At 57.4% G+C, this 18,933-nt stretch overlaps 1 protein-coding gene across 1 annotated transcript; it reads left to right on the forward strand.

The window, feature by feature from the left end:
* Window positions 1–482: 482 nt before the first annotated feature.
* Window positions 483–17,354, forward strand: ACY1 (aminoacylase 1). Its single transcript, XM_024205679.3, has 15 exons — window positions 483–546; window positions 2,170–2,327; window positions 5,097–5,161; window positions 8,391–8,495; window positions 9,819–9,913; window positions 10,630–10,706; window positions 11,519–11,608; window positions 12,065–12,121; window positions 12,275–12,348; window positions 12,820–12,869; window positions 13,447–13,591; window positions 13,799–13,867; window positions 14,123–14,202; window positions 15,164–15,224; window positions 16,177–17,354. Exons 2-15 carry the CDS (start codon window positions 2,189–2,191, stop codon window positions 16,339–16,341), a joined length of 1,272 nt encoding a protein of 423 aa, XP_024061447.2. The 5' UTR covers window positions 483–546; window positions 2,170–2,188; the 3' UTR covers window positions 16,342–17,354.
* Window positions 17,355–18,933: the final 1,579 nt, after the last annotated feature.

Genomic DNA, 18,933 nt, shown 5'->3' on the forward strand with positions numbered 1-18,933 from the left:
CCTGTGCGTGGGGATTGTAAGCGCTACCTGCGGCACTAGAAATGCTAATACCTCAGCAGCAATCCGATCAATGGATTAAACCCAGGGTGTGAGTCTTCTCTTAGACTGGTTCCAGTGGCTGTACCCTGGCTTTACACTGGGTGAGAGCAAAGCAAGAATGGCTCTGGCTTGCAGCACTGATGGAACTGGGTCCTTGAGCTGTGCAATCGCCTTGGACTTTGGAGTGTAAGGAAAAGGCTGCACCCTAAGTCCTGAGCAGCCTGGGGGGCAGGGTTTGGGGTGCAAGGGCCCGATCCTGCAGGTGCCCCACGGCTGGGCGCGCAGGGGTCCAGCCCCAAGTTTTGCTGGTGCCCTGGGGGGCTGCCCCCCTCCCTGCTGCCCCCGGCGAGAGGCGGCTGCCTGCGGGCTGTCCTAGCGCGGGGCAGGGGCTGCGGCGGGATTGGCCGGCCGGCCGGGCGGACTCAGGCTGCGCCCACCCCAGTGCCACTGAGCGCAGAGCCAGGGCGGAGCAGGCTGCGGCGGCTGGAGCTGGGGGGAAGCGCAGAGGTAGGGCCCGGGCGGCGGCCGGCCGGGGCGGGGAGCTCACGGGGCAGCCTCCCTTGCTCCCCGCATGTTTACTTGGGGCTGGGCAGCCGGAGCTGGAGCCGGGAGCGCCCAGGGGCCGCGTGGGGGGGCAGGCACTGCTCTGCCCCCCCTCCCCCCGCCGGGCACGGCCCCGCTCCGAGCGCCCCGGACTCCTCAAGCCGGGCTGCCCCCAAACTCCTGCCCGACCCCCTGAGACCTGCACTTACCCCTACTCCGAGCGTGCTCCTGCCTCCCACCCCTGCCTACCCCACGTACCCCGACCCCTAACGGGACCCCACCCAGCCCTAGAGACCTGCACTTCCCCCAATCCAGGCATGCGCCTTCCTCCCATCTCTCACCCCATACACTCTCCTACTCCCATGCACCCCCGAGAAGTGCAGTTACCCCTAACTCCCCACCCTCCCTGCACTTCTCCTTACCCCGACCTTCAGCCTTCCCCCCACATCCTCATCCTCCCCATGCCAGGCTACCCGCAATGCCTGCCCCATTGCACCCCACTGACCCCTAGCCCCCCACTCTAGACACTCTCCTACCCCCATGTACCCCACCCACGCCTCTTACTCCTAGCCAATCTATACTGCCCTCATTCCCACACTTACCCTTACCCCCACGGACCCCTAACATCCGTACCTCTTCACCCCCCCAATCCCTAACATCTGTACCTCTTCACCCCCCCATTTCCCCCAACCCCTGCCTCATACACATGCCTGCTTCCACCCCCTCCCTCATTCCCACTCACCCGGACACCCCACTTCTAGCCTCCACAGTACCGACATACCCCAGACCCCCTTGTTTAGCTCCCTTTCACCTCTGCTAACCCCAGCGGCCTACTTCTACCCTTATCCTCATCTGCAGAAGGGGATACTGAGGCACAGAGAGACTAAGTGGATTGCCATAGTGTCACAGTGGGACAGCTGTGAATAGAACCCAGGAGTCCTGACTCCCAGTCCTTGTAGTACAGGGGTGGGCAAACTATGGCCCGGGGGCTGCATCCAGCCCTCCAGATGTTTTAATCCGGCCCTCGAGCTCCCACCGGGGAGTGGGGTCTGGGGCTTGCCCTGCTCCGGCACTCCAGCTGGGGAGTGGGGTTGGGGGCCAGTCCCACAAGCAGCTCTAGCATCCTCTGGTCCCTAGCGCTAACTGCCTCCCGCCACAGATACCATGGCAGCTCCCCCTGGGCACGGTGGCACAATGCTGCCTTCCAAAGCTCCCAGGGTACTTGCTGTCGTGAGGAACGATCCCGGATGGGGATTCTGGCTGCTTCCCCGTGTTGGTGACACCGTGTCTAGCAAGTTAAGCCGCTGACGTCAGGCAGAGCTTTGGGAGGGACGTGCCTGTGTGTGGATGTGGTGCTGTGGCTTTGGAATGAATCCTGACTGGGGAAGCTTTGAAAGCCCAAGCCAACGCTCCACTTACACATACAGGTCTAGATTCAGCCCTGCTGCATACAGCTGCTTCATTGGAGATGGTGGAGTCATGCCGGGGGAAATTTGGCCAGTACATTTGATGACAAAGTCTATTCACAGCTGTTCAGGATGGCGATTTTATCCCTTTCCCCTGTGCATCCTCTCTCCTTCCTCACAGGGCCCCGATACCCCAGCAGATGGACATCATGTTGCCTGAGGGAGACTCTAAAAGGACAGAGGAGAAGGTCAGAGGCCAGGATCCCGGGGAGCATCCTTCAGTCGCACTCTTCCGAGAGTACCTGAGGCTCAAGACAGTCCAGCCCGAGCCCAACTATGGTAAGGAGGCTGGTTCCCTTTCTTTTACCAGGGCAAGCTGCTGAGGCAGCATGAGCACTGGGGGAGGGTTACGCCGCCAGCCAGCAAGGGAGATGGCCAGACAACTGGCTCGCTGCTGCGACGGCCAGTGACAACGTTCTTGCCTCACATGCTGGGCACAAAGTTCTCAGCACCCTTCTGGAGCGTCGTTGGGCTCTTGTTCCCTGCTGCTCTCCTGCAGAAGACAGGACAAGGGTGCTGCCCTGTATCATCTGACGAGGAATCCGCGATCATCTGGTAGAACCACTTAGTTCTTAAAACCATCCCCTCCCTGCAAAGACACCTGCTTGTGGGTGGAAGCGAGTTGGTGGGTGTGAATCCAGAGGAGTCCATGTCACCCAAACCACCCCTACCATTGGCTCTGCTTGGCCTCCTCGCAACTGGCCAAAGGTGGAGTTGGGCCATGGGGGCTGAAGTGTCCTGCCTCGCCAGCTCAGGGCTCAGGCCCGTGCTCAGTGCAATGTGAGGGAAGCTGGATAGCATTGCTGCTGCCTGTGCTGGGTCCGCCTGGTGCAGAGCCTGAGACTTCCATCGCTGATGGCACGTGAATGCTGAAAATATTGAGTGTTGGGGGAGGGGGTGAAAACCCACTTCATCAAAGAACCAAAATTACCAGCCAGATGTTCAACCTTAAAAAGAAGACAGCAGTCGAAATGGAGTGGGCGGGGCATTGGGGAAGGGGTGGGAGTGGGTGGGGCAATTCACATTGAAATTGTATGCTAATCTCTCCGACACTGGCGGAAAGTTCCCTGAACCTTGGCAAATGAGCGGCTCCCTGGAGGCAGAAAGAGTCCTAGTGAGACTTGTTAGTGATCGTGCAACCCAGTCAAGAGGCCTCACAGCTCATGCTGGCCTCTAGAATGGGAAACTCCCTGGTAATGTGAGATGGGGACTGAAATTCCAGGCTGTGGAACAGCCTTCCTTGAACAGCGCCTTCTACTGCCCCTGGGATTTGGGAACCTCCTTGCAGGAGCTGCTACACCACCTGTCTCACCCACAGCTGGGATGATGCTTAGACTGATTCTCTACTGCATCACACCTTGTCATTCATGCCTGGGCAAAGTGGATGGAAAATGTGGCCAGATCAGACCCCTCCACCCCCCACTCACTCACACTGGTCTGTCTGCCTAAGAGGCACGTGGCTGCTCTTTGGACTCAGCTACTGCACAAAGTCCACATTTCGGAGCTCTCTTCCACATGGGGCCACATCTCCCCCTTGTTCTGAACGTTAATCAGTCACAGAGCAGATGGATTTGAATCTTGGGTCCAGCAACAGCATCTGCCCAGTCCGTGAGCCAACAGAGTTAAGACAGATGATCTTTTTATAATGTGGTTTCCCCCTGTTGGAGTTGGCTAGCCAAACCCAGTTGAAGCTATTTTAGCTGGTGCTGTATTAATCCTCATATTGGATGGACTGGGAGCTTTAGTTTCATATCGAGTGAAATATAGTTCTCATTAAACCAGCATGTAACATGGCTGTGGGTTAGTAACTGAGTGTGTGTGTGTGTGTGATTGTGCATGCATGTGTCAGAGGAGATGCCTTCCAAGGGTCTGATCCAAAGCTCATTGAAGTATTATTTACCCCTTCTCATAACACAAGAATTAGGGGTCACAAATGAAATTAAGAGGCAGCAGGTTTGAAACAAACAAAAGGAAGTATCTCGTCACACAACTCACAGTTAAGCTGTGGAACTCTTTGCCAGAGGATGCTGGGAAGGCCAAGACTATAACAGGGTTCAAAAAAGAACTCCCCTTGCTGTACTGAGGGTCTAGTGAAGACACAGGCCTGACCTGCGCTAGAAAATCAGGTAGGCTTAACTACGCCACTCAGGGGTGTGAAAAATCCACACCCTGGAATGTTGTGTAGCCGACCAAACCCCCATTGTAGACAGTGCTAGGTCCACAGAAGAATACTTCTGTTGACTTCCCTATCGCCTCCTGGGGAGGTGGATTACCTTTGCTGATGGGAGAACCACTTCCGTTGGCGCAGGTGGTGTCAGCTAAAGGAGCAGAGGGGGCATATGGGGCGAAGGGGAGAAGCAGCAGGGATTAGGGGCCTGACAAAATCCTGAGAACCTGGGGGGATAAAGTCTATTAAATATGTTCAACATCTCTTTAAAGCCTTTGCTCTATTATTTGTAACTCCTCCTCCCAACTGCTTTCCTAGTGGCAGATTATGATTGTGCTGCAGCTGCAGCAGCACCTGAGGCCCCAGCCAGAGATCAGGAACTTCTTGTGCTAGGCGCTTTACAGAGTGGAAAGCTGAGCCTTGCCGTGTTATGTGGCAGATCTCTGAGCCGTGGCAGAGGCTGTATGAGTAGATTGTTGATGGTAGGCCTGCTAATACATCCATTCTTGGGGCTTAGTACTGCAATCGTGTTCCGTTACTGACAGCGCTGTGCTGGGAGTTGTGTGCTTGGCTGTATAGACCGGGCACTTGCCTATCGACCGCATAGACTGCGTGCCACATTATTCACCAGGATGGAGCCTGGGCATGACGACCTTTGTGCAGTCTGAGCTTCTGACGTTCTTGCAGCACTGCTGCTCCAAAGGGTTCCCCCTTGTGGCAAGGGGCCTCTGGAGATGAGACGGGAGGAGCTAGAGTGTGGAGACAGCCCCTTCCTAGTGCAGGATGGGATTCCCGGATGGGAGAGATGCAACAGGTGCAAGGAAACAGCAAGGGGATTCCAGCTGAATGTCTGTAACTTTCCTGCTTTCTCCCTCTCTCAGATGTGGCCGTGCGGTTCCTGGAGCGGATTGCAGCCGAGCTTGGCCTGGGGTGTCAGAAAGTGGAGGTAGGAAAAGTGAACCCACCCACTCCTCTGCCCCCACGGTGAAATTCATTCCCGATCTGTCCGAGCCTGAAACCACCAGGGGGTGTCTGGGGTGCCCCCCGCTAGGCATCCTCTGTACAGCACAGCTCCAGTCACGGTGCTTCCGCCAGTACTGTCAGGTGGCAGATGTTTCCGCACCAAGTCCCGCCTCAGAGACGGTCCCCTTTACCATGTGTCTGGGCTCGTTCGCCTCAACGAGCGCTTTTGTATCTGCTTTTGCTGCATGAGTTAGAAACGTAATGCTTCCCATTCACTGGGGAGCCGTCTTCCTTCCAGAGAGGTCTGGGTTGCTCACCTTACCCCTTTCCAATGCTAAAGTGGCACTGACAGTGCTATAGCCTGGGCTCCTCCGGGAGGATCCCAGCAAACCAGGGAATGACTGAGTAAATCATTGAGCGGTTCCCATCTAAAAAGAATTGGTGGGTCTCAGCCAAGTTCTCAGTGGACGTGTCCTCATCACCAAATTCAGCCTTGCAATGAGCACTCCTTGGTACCCCTGTGGGCACTGCCAGGGTGGACGTCCCTTGCCCTTGGCGGTCCTTCCAGATCTGGGCTGAAGGCCATTGGCAGCAGCATGGAGCTGGCCTGCACTGCTTGTGCCAGACTCATTCTTTGGGTAACCAGAGGACTCCTGTCTGCAGATGCCGGTCTTTCAGTTGCAATTAATCCCCATAAAGACGGCTAGAGCGACCTGAGCATGTCGCACTGGAATCCATCCTACCTGCACCCATGGAAGAGTCACCTGGTCATTAGTGTCCTCCGGCGTGGAGTGAATACATGGGTCACCACCAGTAGCGTAGCTAGGGAGAGAGCGGCCGCTCCCCCACTGAGCACAAGTGGCGCCTTGTCAATTTCTTGGCGCCTTTTTACTCACCCGGGGGAGCGATAAAAAAAAAAAAGGCGCCACCTGCTGCAGCGCTTTTATTTTACTCACCCGACGGCGCTCCGGGTCTTCGGCGGCGGGACCTTCACTCTCTCCAGGTCTTCGGCGGCATTTCGGCGGCGGGACCTTCAGTGCCACCGAAGACACCCGGAGCGAGTGAAGGGCCCGCCGCCGAAGACCCAGAGCACCCAGCGGGTGAGTAAAAGCACCGCAGCGGGTGGCGCCTTTTTTTTTTTTATTGCTCCCCCCCGTTCCCTCCACCTGGCTACGCCACTGGTCACCACCAGGAGCTAAACCTCAGCCTTGTTGGGTAGAGCGAAGCGTAGGTCCGTCCTAGATACACCAGGGCAGAGTCTGACCTCAATTACCCCAGTGCAAGTCTGGAGACGGTGGAGTCGCTCCATATTTCCACTGATGAGACCAGCAGTTGGCCCTTTATCTGCTCCGTGGTGCACTCCATGTGCTTCGTCCCAACCTGCACTGGCCAGTGTAGATATAAAACAGTATCGATATTAATAATTAGGCCCGTGAGTCCTCCCGCCAGCACACCCTCTGGCCCCTACTCCAGAGATTCACTGTGCTGCATTGGCAGGTACCCGTAGGACTGGGAAGAGGGGCCCTCCCATGCGTGGCACTCTAGCTGGCTCTAGGGGGAGCTCTGGGCAAGGAGAGGCTACCCTCTCAGATCCTTGATTCATGATCCTTGCATTGGGAGTCCAGGACAGGCCAGGGTGCTGTTTGTTTGCTCCCCCCCACCCCTCCGTTCATAGCAGGAGAGACCCTGCGAAATGTGACGATGCGAGCGGTTGTTTCCATTGGTGTACAAATCCCTTGCTGTCGGTAATCCCCTGCAGACTTGGCCAGCCCATTAATCTGCTATTACTGGTTCTCGGTCTATTTTTGAGTCGATCCATCCCGACTGTATGTGCTGTAATTAGACTGGGACTTAGCAAGGTCACATTCCTCCGAGGAGGCCTGGGGTGACACGACTTTCTCTGCAACTTGTCCCGGCTTGTGGGCACAGGAATCCCGACCGGCAGAAACTTGGGTTAGGAAAAATGTAGGGAAGTTCCCTGAAGACAGGATCTCGGTTGTGTGTGTGTTGGCTAGATCCCCAGAGCCATTCGGAGATGCAGTGCGTGCCTGGATTTCAATACTTTTAGTGATTGCTGAGCCCATATTCTTTCAAGGCCTCCTGCCACTGGCATTTGCTGTTGGATTTTTGTACTGAGATTCCATAGCCCTCATCAGTTTTGTCTAGTGTTCTCTGGGGTGGCCCAGATCAGTGTTTAAGGTCCCTTGCTTGGGGGATTGGATGGTTCTGGGGGTACAGAGCGTTCCTTGCTTGTTCACCAGCTCCTGTGGTAACACGCTGCCCTTCTCTAGCGCTTCTCATTCCAGGCACAGCAATCCAGGGTGTTGCTGTCCGGTGACTCTTCAGTGAAATAAAATGGGGGGTCTTGGTGCAGTTCCTAGTGGACCAAGAACCCAGGAGCTCCTTGCTTTTGGGTCACCCTTTTGGGGTTCAGCTTATCTGCAGCTTCTGGCATCCTTGCTCAGGGCGAGGGTTTGCCTCCCTGACCACCGCAGCTATGAGTCCCACACGCTGACCCTGCCCTGTGGGAAGAAGCGTTTCCTTTTCATTGGGTGCCTGTTTATCAGCCATTAATCGAGTGACTCCGCTGTGTTCTCTCGATCCAGGGCAGCTCAGAAAGGAGGAAGAAATCCCCTTCCGGGTCTTCAAGCTCCCAGCTGCATCATTTGGATATGGCTTGGGAGCCCTCCGTAGTTGAGGTGTCTTTATGGGAGGAGATTACGTCCTGCCTGGGATCTCTCGATCCAGTTGCTCGGAGGGCCCCATCGCCATCCGAGTGCCTCGCAGTTACCAATGGATTTATTCCTCGCAGCACCCCTCTGAGGCAGGGAGTTGTAATCCCAATAGCACAGGTGGGGAGCTGAGGCACTGGGGAGATGCAGCGACTTGACCAAGGTCACTCAGGGAGTCTGTGGCAGAGCTGGGAATAGAGCCCAGGTCTCCTGGTTCCCAGTCCAGTGCCCTGTCTGTGAGACCCTCCTTCCTGCCCTCCTAGAAGGGAGAGGAGTCTCTTGTCCTTTGAAATCTGCTCCCTCCCAGGCGAAACAACCCCTCCCTTTGCAACAACATGTTGTATGCGAACCCCGCTGCCCCTCCTCATCCTCCCCACCCAGGGGCTGCTCCGTCAGCTCCTTCTGTCTGCCCAGCTTCCCCGACCCACAGCAGGGTGGAGCATGCCCTTCCTCTGTAACAGACTCCCTTTTGCTTCGCAGGTGTGCCCGGGCCAGGTTGTCACCATCATGACCTGGCCGGGCACGGACCCGCAGCTCCGCTCCATCCTGCTGAACTCGCACACGGATGTCGTGCCGGTATTTGAGGTGAGAGGCTGGGGGCGGGGGGGGCCTCACAGCTGGGATTTGGCTGCTGCCCATGGGTGGGCAGGGGGCGGTTATTTGTCCAGAGGGGAAATGGGAGTGTCCCTCTGCAGAGTGTTTCTCTGCAGCTCAGGAGGATGCCCAGGGGCATTGCTGGGCCGGAGGGAGACCTGGGCCGTCTCTGCTGAGGACCTGCGGCGTGTCAATGCCATCTGCACCCTTTGTTAATGCAAACACAGCACCACCTACAGTAGAATGAGGGGAACTGTGAGCCTTTGTCAGGATTGCTGTTGCCCGCGGTGGGGTCTGCCCAGGGAAAACGCCTTCTGCTTCCATTTGGGACTGCCCCTTCCCTCACCCCCGCTGTGTGCTAATTTTCAAGCTGAGAGGCTGGTTTGATCCAAGGCCCTTCGCCTCTCTGCTGCGATGGAAAAAGACGCTCACTGGGATAGTGCTGCCTTTGGAGCCCGTCACCTTATTATTTTAAAATTGTCTCCATTGTGCACGGGACTCCCTCGTTTGCTTCTTGCACTGCGGCTATAAAGTTCTGATGCTTGCCCCTTGATCAAAACCCTGGCTTGTCTGGCTGTATTCTCCAGGAGGGATCTCTGGCACTCACCATCCACCACCACAAACTTCAGTTGCTACCTTTTGTTATTTTGGGGGTTACTTACTATGAAGTCCTGTTTTCCAATGGGCTGCATTAGGCTCTCACTGTACTCGATTAGACGTGCACCTGCTCTTTGTAATGGATGTGTTGGAGTCCAATTTGTCCTGAGAAGCCCCACTGCAGGAGGCCCCGCTATTTTGTTGAAATTGCACAGGGCGTTTCCTGTTAACATGGTTGCATGCATGGGGGTTGGTCTTGTCCATTATTGCTTTCATATCCCTTCAGATCTGGACAGAGGCGTGTTGGCAGCAGTGCGTCGGAGAAGCCTGCTCTGCAGCTGCCCATACTGTGCCTGTCTTGCCCTTCGGTCTCCAGCACTGTCAGGCTGGCATTAAATCACACTCCCATCCCTTTTGCCCCCTCCCACACCATCTACCTCCTAATGGCTGAGGTGCCACCTAGCACATCAGCCCTGTTTGATGCTTCATCCCCCAAACCAGGCCTCTCTCCATCTCCCAAACAGGATGCTGTCCCTTTCTTTTATGGGGATGGGGATCAGGTGTGGGGAGATCAGCTTCTTGTCCTGCCCCTCTCCTCCATGGAAAAGTCAGGATGCCATGCTGGGAGCCAGCCGGACTGTGCTCATGCCCTCCGGCAGCGCCCGCTCCCCATGGGGAACCCTTCTGTGACACTCAGTGCTGGTTTCTTCCCTGCAGGAGCACTGGACCCACGACCCTTTCGAAGCCTTTAAGGACTCTCAGGGTAACATCTACGCCCGCGGGGCCCAGGATATGAAGTGTGTCTCCATCCAGTGAGTGCAGCCGGCCTCCTCCATTCTCTGTCTTGTCTTAGTTCTCCATTGCCTCTCTGGGGCAATTGAATGGAGCTGAACGTCCCCCTCTGCACACAGCTCCATCCCTCTTGACTCATGCTCGCTATGAACCCTTGGGCCAGATCCTGATCTTGGTTACACTGGCATAAATCTGGAGGAACTCCCCTGAGCTCAGTGGGCAGGTGTTCTGGAATTGTCTCATGCTGGGCGCCTTGCCCCTGGCTGTGCAGCTGCTGGTCACAGCTGGAAACGGGTGACTGGGCTAGGTAGGCTGGGCCGGTCTGGCAATCCCTGCCAGTAGCTGCGTGATGCAGTAGACATTGGAGATCCTGAAAGCTCAGCAGATGCCTCTTATCGTCGTCTTTATATATTGTCCCAGCTTGTATCTGCCTGGACATATAACTATCACAGGGCTGGGGGGCTCTGCTCCCTGCATTGGCTGGCTGGAGTGACCAAAGCCCCGTGACACCTGCCCCCCATTCCTGGACACCCAATATGTTACCTGCTCCACACTAGGCCCCTTAATCTTTGGCTGATATCAGGTGCGGGAAAACCAGGGGGTGCTGGTGCTGGCTGCAATCTAGGGGTGCAGCTCCGTCCATGCATCTTACGCCTGGCCTGGAGCACTGCCTGAGCTCAAGGTTCTTGCAGGTACCTGGCGCATCCAGCATCCTGACCAGTCTCTCCCTGTTCAGGTACATCGAGGCCATCCGGAGGCTGAAGGCCGAGGGGAAGCGCTTCCCCCGAACAATTCACATGACATTCGTGCCCGGTAAGTGACTGGCCCCTCTTCATGGCCAGCTGGTTGCTAGAGTTTGGCTGGAAGGGGTGAGAAGGTGGGGCTAGAGATGGGAGCTGCCCTGCCTCTTCCTTAGCTTTGGGACTCCCCTGATCAGCGCGTTCCTGGGAGTGAAACACGCGGAGAAACCAAGCGCATCAAGCCTTGAGCATGTTCATGGGTGGGAGTAAAGCATGTTGAGCTCCTGGCCTGGAAAGCACTGTCCGGATCCAGGCCCTGACATGTCCTTCTCACTCACTGTTCAGCCCTGCTCCGCAGACTTTCTTGCATTTAAGGCAGGCTGGAGTGGGTGACTCTGTGCCAGGCTCTAGGCTCTCATGGGGAGCTTTGGCGAGGCAGCGTGAGAACGCTGGGGAAGGAGGTGAAGAAGAGCAGGGAGTGTTACTTGGGGTAGGTTGGAGAGATTGCAGACCCCAGTTCAGTCCCACTGATGCCTGCTGCGTTTGGTAAAGCACTGATGGTGGTCCTTCCTCCCACTGCTCCAGCATTACCCCCACCCCCGCTTTCTAAACTCTCGCCATGAGCTGAGTAGTTCCCATGAGATGGCAGACAGCTGGGGCCTGGAAATGCCAGCGTTGGGGAAAACAGCTACTTTCCCCCGCCTTGCATCGGTCGCAAGCTGGCTGCTGTGGGAGTTGGACTGGCCAGAAGCTGCCACGGATCCCAGTCTGCCATGGGGTGCTCTGGCTGTGCCACTAGCTGGGGTGAAAGGGAGGGCTTGGCTCAGCCGTGGGGCCCAGCAGAGCTTGGCGGCCACTAACTCTGTGCCCTTCCCCTGAGCGCAGACGAAGAGATCGGGGGCTTCAAGGGCATGGAGCTGTTTGTGAAGCGGCCCGAGTTCCAGGCTCTCAACATTGGCTTCGCCCTGGATGAAGGTGCGACTCCCTGGGTGTGATGGCGGAGGAGCCAGTGGGAGTGCTCTGTGCGAGGGGAGGGCGGGCAGGGAGGGACTAAACTGTGCCTTGGCGGCCGGCCCCTCTGCAGAGATGAGCTTGGCCCCCTGGCCATTAGGCGGTAGATGGGCTGAGATGCATGAAGGGTTGGTGGTGGGGATAAAGGCGGCGTCCTGCGTAGGCATGTTCCCTCAGCCCAGGGCCCAGCCTCGCACCCTGTCTTGGCAGGTACTTGTCTCATGGGTGAAGGATGTTGAGTGGCTGGGTCCTCTGCACTCATGGAGCCTGATTGGGGCAGGGCTGGGGATCTGGAGATTTCCCCCCAGGCCCTAAATGGCAGCCAGCGGCTCCCCTGTTGCATTGCCACGGCAGCAGCTGGCAGTGGCTGCCTGGCTCCCACTCCACCACAGCGACCTGTCTTCTCTTTCCCTCCCCCAGGCCTGGCCAACCCGACGGACACCTTCACTGTGTTCTACGGGGAGAAGTGCGCCTGGTGTGAGTAGGGTCCAGGACATGTCCCCTCATTTTGTTTCTGTCTATCTGTGCTTTTCTAACATACCCATCATTGTGGTGTCTGGGTGCCAGGCTCACCCACTCTCTCTCTCCCCTCTCTCCTAACACGTCTCCCCCTCTCGTTGGCACTTGCAGGGATTAAAGTCAAATGCGAGGGGAACCCAGGCCATGGATCCCAGTTCATTGAGAACACGGCTGCTGAGAAGTTGGTAAGAGAGGGCGCCCTCTTCTGGGGGGTGAGGGGCTTGCAGTGCCACCCACCCTGGCTTCACCCACCTGCCCTCTCGGCAGGAAGGGCAAGTGAGTGTGACAGAGAGTGAATTGCAGTCCTCTTGCACCAAGGGAGAGACCATCAGCTTCTCTCTAGCAAGGAATGGTGTAGAGTTCCCGGGTGCAGGGGAGATCCCTGCCATTCCAACCCCAGCCTCTGCCAGCAGGGGGCACTATGAGGAGTGGGGCAGGAGCACTGGCTTTGGGGGGAGCTCCTGGCTATGTCAGCCCCAGCCTCTCTTAGTCAGAGCGCCCCTTGTGGCTCCTGTGTGGGAGCTGGTTGGTTTGTTTCTGGGCAGCCCTGGGTGAAGGGCAGAGCTGCTTGCCCTGATGGTGCAGGCATCTGGGAGAGCCGGGATGTAGCTATAATACACTGGTCAGGACACTGACACCCCCTATTCCCACCACAGAACAGAGTGATCACCTCCCTCCTGCAGTTCAGAGAGAGTGAGAAGCAGAGGTAAGAGGCAGCGCTGCATGAAACCTGTGGCTCGTTTAGTCTGCAGGGAGAAGGTGGACGTCCTAGCTCCAGAGGATGGGTTAGGGATGCACACACAGGCCTGGGACTCAGGACTCCTCGGTTCTGTCCTCAGCTCTGCCATGGACTCCCTCTGTGTCCTGGGGTGAGTCATATCACTGCTCTGTGCCTCAGTTTTCCCATCTGGGAAATGGCTGTGATTATCCTGACTTGCCTTCTGGAGTGGGCGGGGCGTGAGGGTTCATACACTGATCTCAGTAGGGTGCTTTAAGATCCGGGCAGAGGACACGGAGCGTTGTTGTGAGGGCAGGATCCAGGGCCTGGCTCCACGTGGCAGAGAGCGTGTCCATCCCAGCGACCCACACGTGTCCTGGCACTGTGTGTCAGTGCACGTGGATGTCACATTGATGGCCCCAGCCCAGGCGAGGCATATCTCTGGACCTAGGTCTGCCCTCCCCTTGGTCTGGGTGCAGAGTCCTTTCCCAGGGGAGTAGTTGGGGCCGAAAGGCTCCAACAGACACAGATCACAGACGCTGAGTATGACCCCCCCTCCCTGCAGATTGAAGTGTGACGAGCACCTCACCCTGGGCGACGTCACCTCCCTCAACATGACCATGCTGAGCGGGGGCGTCTCCTTCAATGTGGTGCCCTCGGAGCTGTCCGCCGGCTTCGACATCCGCATCCCGCCCACTGTCAACTTGCAGGTACGGTGCCCGCTCTGGCAGGGGTCCCGTTCCCCCAGGGAGGGGGTGGGGTGCACATTCCCCCAGGTTTGGGGGAGATCTTGATCTGTCAGCCATCGCCACAGCAGTGCCCGCCAGAAGAGAGGCAGAACAAGGGCTGATGGCGTGGACCCGAGAGAGAACCCCCCCCGCTCATGCCCCCCTGTTGGTTTGCCCCCTCTCCTGCAGGCATTTGAGGAACAGCTCACAGTCTGGTGCCGGGCAGCTGGAGAGGGTGTCACCTACAAGTTCTACCAGGTACGGCATGGAACTGAGGAGCTGGGCTTGGAGCCGCCCCTTGAAATCTGCTTGGGTGTGTGTAACTTGGCTGGGCACCTCCATGCCCTCACCCTCCCTGTGCAGCCCGTCCCAGTTGGACCCCCACCTTCCTGCCCCACGCTGCCCCCGAGCCTCTCGGCCTCCCACCCCCCTTGCTCTGCCGCCACCCCAGCCTCCTCCCTCCACCCCCCCACCAAGAAGATTTAACACTCTCCCCTCTTTTCTTTGGTGTAGAAATATATGGATCAGACGGTGACCTGCATCGAGGAGTCCGACCCGTGGTGGAAGGCATTCAGTGGGGCCTGCAGAGACATGTGAGTATGACTCTCATGCAGAAAAGGACCTGAGGATTACAGTGGACGAGAAGCTGGATATGAATCAGCAGTGTGCCCTTGTTGCCAAGAAGGCCAATGGCATATTGGGCTGTATTAGTAGGAGCATTGCCAGCAGATCAAGGGAAGTGATTATTCCCCTCTATTCGGCACTGGTGAGGCCACACCTGGAGTATTGCGTCCAGGTTAGGGCCCCCCACTACAGAAAGGTTGTGGACAAATTGGAGAGAGTCCAGCAGAGGGCAACGAAAATGATCAGGGGGCTGGGGCACATGACTTACGAGGAGAGGCTGAGGGAACTGGGGTTATTTAGTCTGCAGAAGAGAAGAGTGAGGGATTTGATAGCAGCCTTCAACTACCTGAAGGGGGGTTACAAAGAGGATGGAGCTCGACTGTTCTCAGTGGTAGCGGATGACAGAACAAGGAGCAATGGTCTCAAGTTGCAGTAGGGGAGGTCTAGGTTGGATATTAGGAAACACTATTTCACTAGGAGGGTGGTGAAGCACTGGAATGGGTTACCTAGGGAGATGGTGGAATCTCCTTCCCTAGAGGTTTTTAAGGTCTGGCTTGGCAAAGCCCTGGCTGGGATGATTTAGTTGGGGATTGGTCCTGCTTTGAGCAGGGGGTTGGACTAGATGATCTCCTGAGGTCTCTTCCAACCCTAATCTTCTGTGGTTCTATGATAAATGGCTATCCCCCCAGCCACGCCGCTGGCACAGTGCCGGCAGGCTGGGCTCATCTAGGGGCTTGGAAGCTCTGCAAAAGCGGATGCCTCTCAGCCAGGCCTGGGGTGCAAGGGCAAGCTAAACATGGCCCTCCCCAGCTCTGCCGCATGGGATTGCCCTCTGTCCCTGCCTCCCCATCAGGCCCTGGCTCCCCGTGGCGGGGGAGAGAATAGCTGCACTGGGAGTGTGGCTCACCCGGGCTCTCTCTCTGTTGACAGGCACATTACGCTGAAGTGTGAGATCTTCCCGGCCAGCACAGACAGCCGCTTTATCCGAGCAGTGAGTGCTGGCGCCTCCCCCTGGTCTGCCTCCTTCCCTGCCCACTGCCCGTCCTGCAGGTTCTGGCTGGGTCTCCCTGGTTCTCCCATCCTCTCCTCCGGCCTCTTCCCCACCCCCTTTTTCTTTCTCTTGCTCTCTATCTTAATTTAATTGGTCTCTGACTCTGCTCCATTATCTAGTGGGGATGGCCTTGGCCTGAGAGTCAGGACTCCTGGGTTCTATTCCTGCCCCTGCCACCGATTCCCTAGAGCAGGTTACGCCCCCGTGCCTCAGTTTCCCCACCTGTAAAATGGGAACTGACCTGCTGTCAGGAAGTGCTTTGAGAGTCTCTGGCTAGCACTGCTCTGTAAATGTTCTGTATTATTATCCTTCCCATTGGTTAACTGTATTACAGTAGTGCCTTGTGCCCAGCCCGCTACAAACATTGTTTCTTCTTCAGGAAACAGCATCCTTGGGGGCTTCAGCTAGGACGGTCTCAGATATATGGGGGTGGGGGTATTGAGGCAGTGGGGCTGGGAAGGAGCCCAGGGATGGTTGAGGGGAAGCTGCTTTCCCAGCGGTGAGATTGTGGGGTCTGGTTGGTGCCAACCTGGTAAAAGAGAAGATTGCTGCCCACCTCTGCCCTGCCGCATGGGAGCCCCCCTGCTGGAATGAGCCTGACCTCCCACTGCAGACTCTGGCACGGCCCCCCGCAGTTCAGGCCAGCATGGGACAAGGGCCAGGGCCAGTGAAGGATGGGAATGCAGTAATGCCGGGGCTGGCCAGGAGGGGGCACCACACAGGGTTGAATGTCAGCGGGGGGCGGGGAATACACAGCTTAATCTGCTGTTTGCAGGTGGCTCAGTCCAGCCCCACCCCCTCATTCGTTCCCCATTCCTTGGACCCCATATAGTTTGATACGGCTGCTAGGCTCTGTGTGGAGGCAGTGACTTCCCCTTTCACTGCTTTGCAGGCTGGTCACCCGGCCCTCGGCTTCTCCCCCATGAACCACACCCCGGTACTGCTGCACGACCACAACGAGTACCTCAACGAGCGAGTCTTCCTGCGGGGCATCGAGATCTACGCCTGCCTCCTCTCCTCCTTGGCCAGCGTCCCCCCTCTGCCGGCGGAGGGCTGAGGGGCACAGCAGGGGGTGGGGGATACTAAAGTGAGAGACGGGGAGTGAAAATTCATGGGGGCAGAGGGCAATGGACATACAGGGGCTCGGGTAAGAAGCAGCTGCCCGGGGATGGGCAGGACTCCAGGGTTCCTTGGTGGCAGCACCATGTGCAGAACTACCCAGTTGTGCCAGCCCAGAGGGGCAGGTGCCTGTTGTGTCCGGGGGAAGGGGCAGCTTGTGTCCCTGCCTGTGCTCCAGGTCCCCTGAGCCCATCCATGGAGCCTATGGAATTACACCCGGTGTCCAGCTTTCCAGCCCATGGCTCTGCAAGCTGCGGGGGGAGGCTGCACCCGGGGGCACGACATGCCGGGCTTTCTCCCATTGCTTGCACTGGGGGGTGGGGAATACATCTCGAGTGCCCCATGCCCCTGCCAGGCATTTACCTCCTCACCACATTGCAGCAGTAATGCAAGCCCTCCCCTCCCAACAGAGGTAGGCCTGGGTGCTGGGGTCTATGCGGGGTGGGGGGAGGGTTGCATCTGTCCATCCCAACCCCTCCCAAGGCCCCAGAGCCCCTCTCCCTGCTGCTCCTAGCCCCAGATCTCTGCAGAGCCACCCCCAGCCTCCAGGGATGGGCCAGGGCCATGGGGCACCCCCTGGGCAGCCTGCCCCTCCCTTGGGCCCCCTTGGCTCTCCCTGGCTGCCTAGTGGCTCTCCTTGCTCCCAGGGCTAAGCATCACCACTTGCCCCAGGCAGGGCGGGGATCTGGAAGCGGGCGTAGCTGTGGGTGGGTGCAGGCATTGAAAGCAGGGTGACCTAGCGGATAAGGCACTGGACTGGGGCTCAGGAGACCCGGGTTCCACTTCTGGCTCTAGCCCAGACTCCCTATGTGACCTTGGGTGAGTCAGCTGAACTCTGTGTGCCTCCGTTCCCCGGATGATCATCCCCCCAGGCTCCTGGTGTGCTGCTCTCGGAGCCTTGGCTGGGCGATGCTTTGTACCTGCTGCCTACTCTCATTAAACCACTGGTGGCAGGAAAGCAGCTGGGATGGCACCTCCTCCTGAGTGCCCCAGACTGTCACTGCCCAGCAAAGAGGGTTTGGGGCTAAAGCCAATTGCTGCGAAAGCTCAAGGCAGGAATCAGCTCTGAGCTGGCAGTGGTGGGTCTGGCTCAGCAGGGGTGGGTGTTTCCCAGCCATACCGGGGCTAGCGGCAGGGCCGTGGGGGGAGGGGGTGCCCAAGTCCCCTGTCTGTGTGACCATGCTATGAATTTTCATTCCCTGGGGCAGAAAAGCAGCTGGGATGGCACTTCCTCCCGAGTGCCCCAGACTGTCACTGCCCAGCAAAGAGGGTTTAATTGCTGTCCTAATGAATCACTGCATTGGTGAATGCAAATCAGAGCACAGTGCCTGGATGGGCTGCTGCGCGTGGCAGCCTGGAGTCCCAGGCCGGAGGACTGGCCCCATCTCGGGGGGTGGAGAAATGTCTTCTAGCACATCAGAAAGCCTCAATGGGGACTCACGTTCCAGATCCCCATTCCCCAGCTCCAGCTCTCTGGCCTTGGCCCCATCACCCAGGCGGGAGCTTGCTGCGGTCAGGGGCCGGTGGCTACCAGCAGGGAGTCGATGCTCAGGGACAATGTGCCGCCCTCACCCGCCTACCTGCAGCACCCCATTGCCCCTTTGTGAGCCAGTCATGGAGCGAGAGAAACCCTGATGTGCCAGGCCTTTTCCTGGTTGATGACTGGGCATAGGGAGGTTGGCATCCTGTTGGGGGATGGGACAGATTGCAAGGGGCAGGCTGCCAGCCTAAGTCCCAGTGGTTAGGGTGGGCTGATGCTGAGCAGCTCCTTTGCTGGGTCTGAGGAAAGTGGTGGGCCTGCAGAGGTCTTTCCTCATCTGTGTGTGGGGGGTCTGCCTACCCGAGCTCCCCCACCCCAGCGTTAACGCCAGTTGTTTGGGCTGGGGGATCAGGTCTGGTTCTTTGCTGACCTCGTGCCAAAGCTGCCAGCTGTCGGTGTGTCTCTCCATGGTGCTTGTGATTTTACTAATTAAAGCCGTTTGATTGGAAAGAACAGCCAAGGGTGTGGTAACTCCTGGGATGACCTCTCCCTTTCTGTCTGTCTGTCTGTCTGATCTTGAAATCCACCCCCCAATGCGCTCTCTCCCCATTACATCAGCCTCCCAGCTGGTTGCTCTGGGGTCAACTTCATGCCTTGTTGCTCCATAAGAATTGCTACAACTGGGGACGTCATTGGGTCAGTGTCTTCCCCCACTGCCCTGAACTGTCTTGTTCTGAGATCATGTCTTTTCCACTGCTCCGTGCTGGGTGCTTTGGAGGCTCCAGGTCTGCAGTGCTCTACCCAAGGCTACGGATTTCTTCCTGACCCCTTTGTGTCCTGGAGCTTAAGCATGAAATCCTCCTAGTGTAACTGGATGTGCCGTTCTGACAAGTACCAGATCCTTCGCTGACACTTCCTGAGATGCATGAGCCTGAAGTTAGGCACCTAAATCCCCGGGGCAGTGTAGCAAGCAGGTTATTTAGCTGCCTAAATACAGCTGGAGGGAGAGAACATGAAACACCCCAATTTGGGGATTTGGCTGTGTAGAAA

Source organism: Terrapene carolina, unplaced genomic scaffold, assembly GCF_002925995.2.
Source record: "Terrapene carolina triunguis isolate 2854851 unplaced genomic scaffold, T_m_triunguis-2.0 Scaffold232, whole genome shotgun sequence".
Taxonomy (NCBI): Eukaryota; Metazoa; Chordata; order Testudines; family Emydidae; genus Terrapene; species Terrapene triunguis.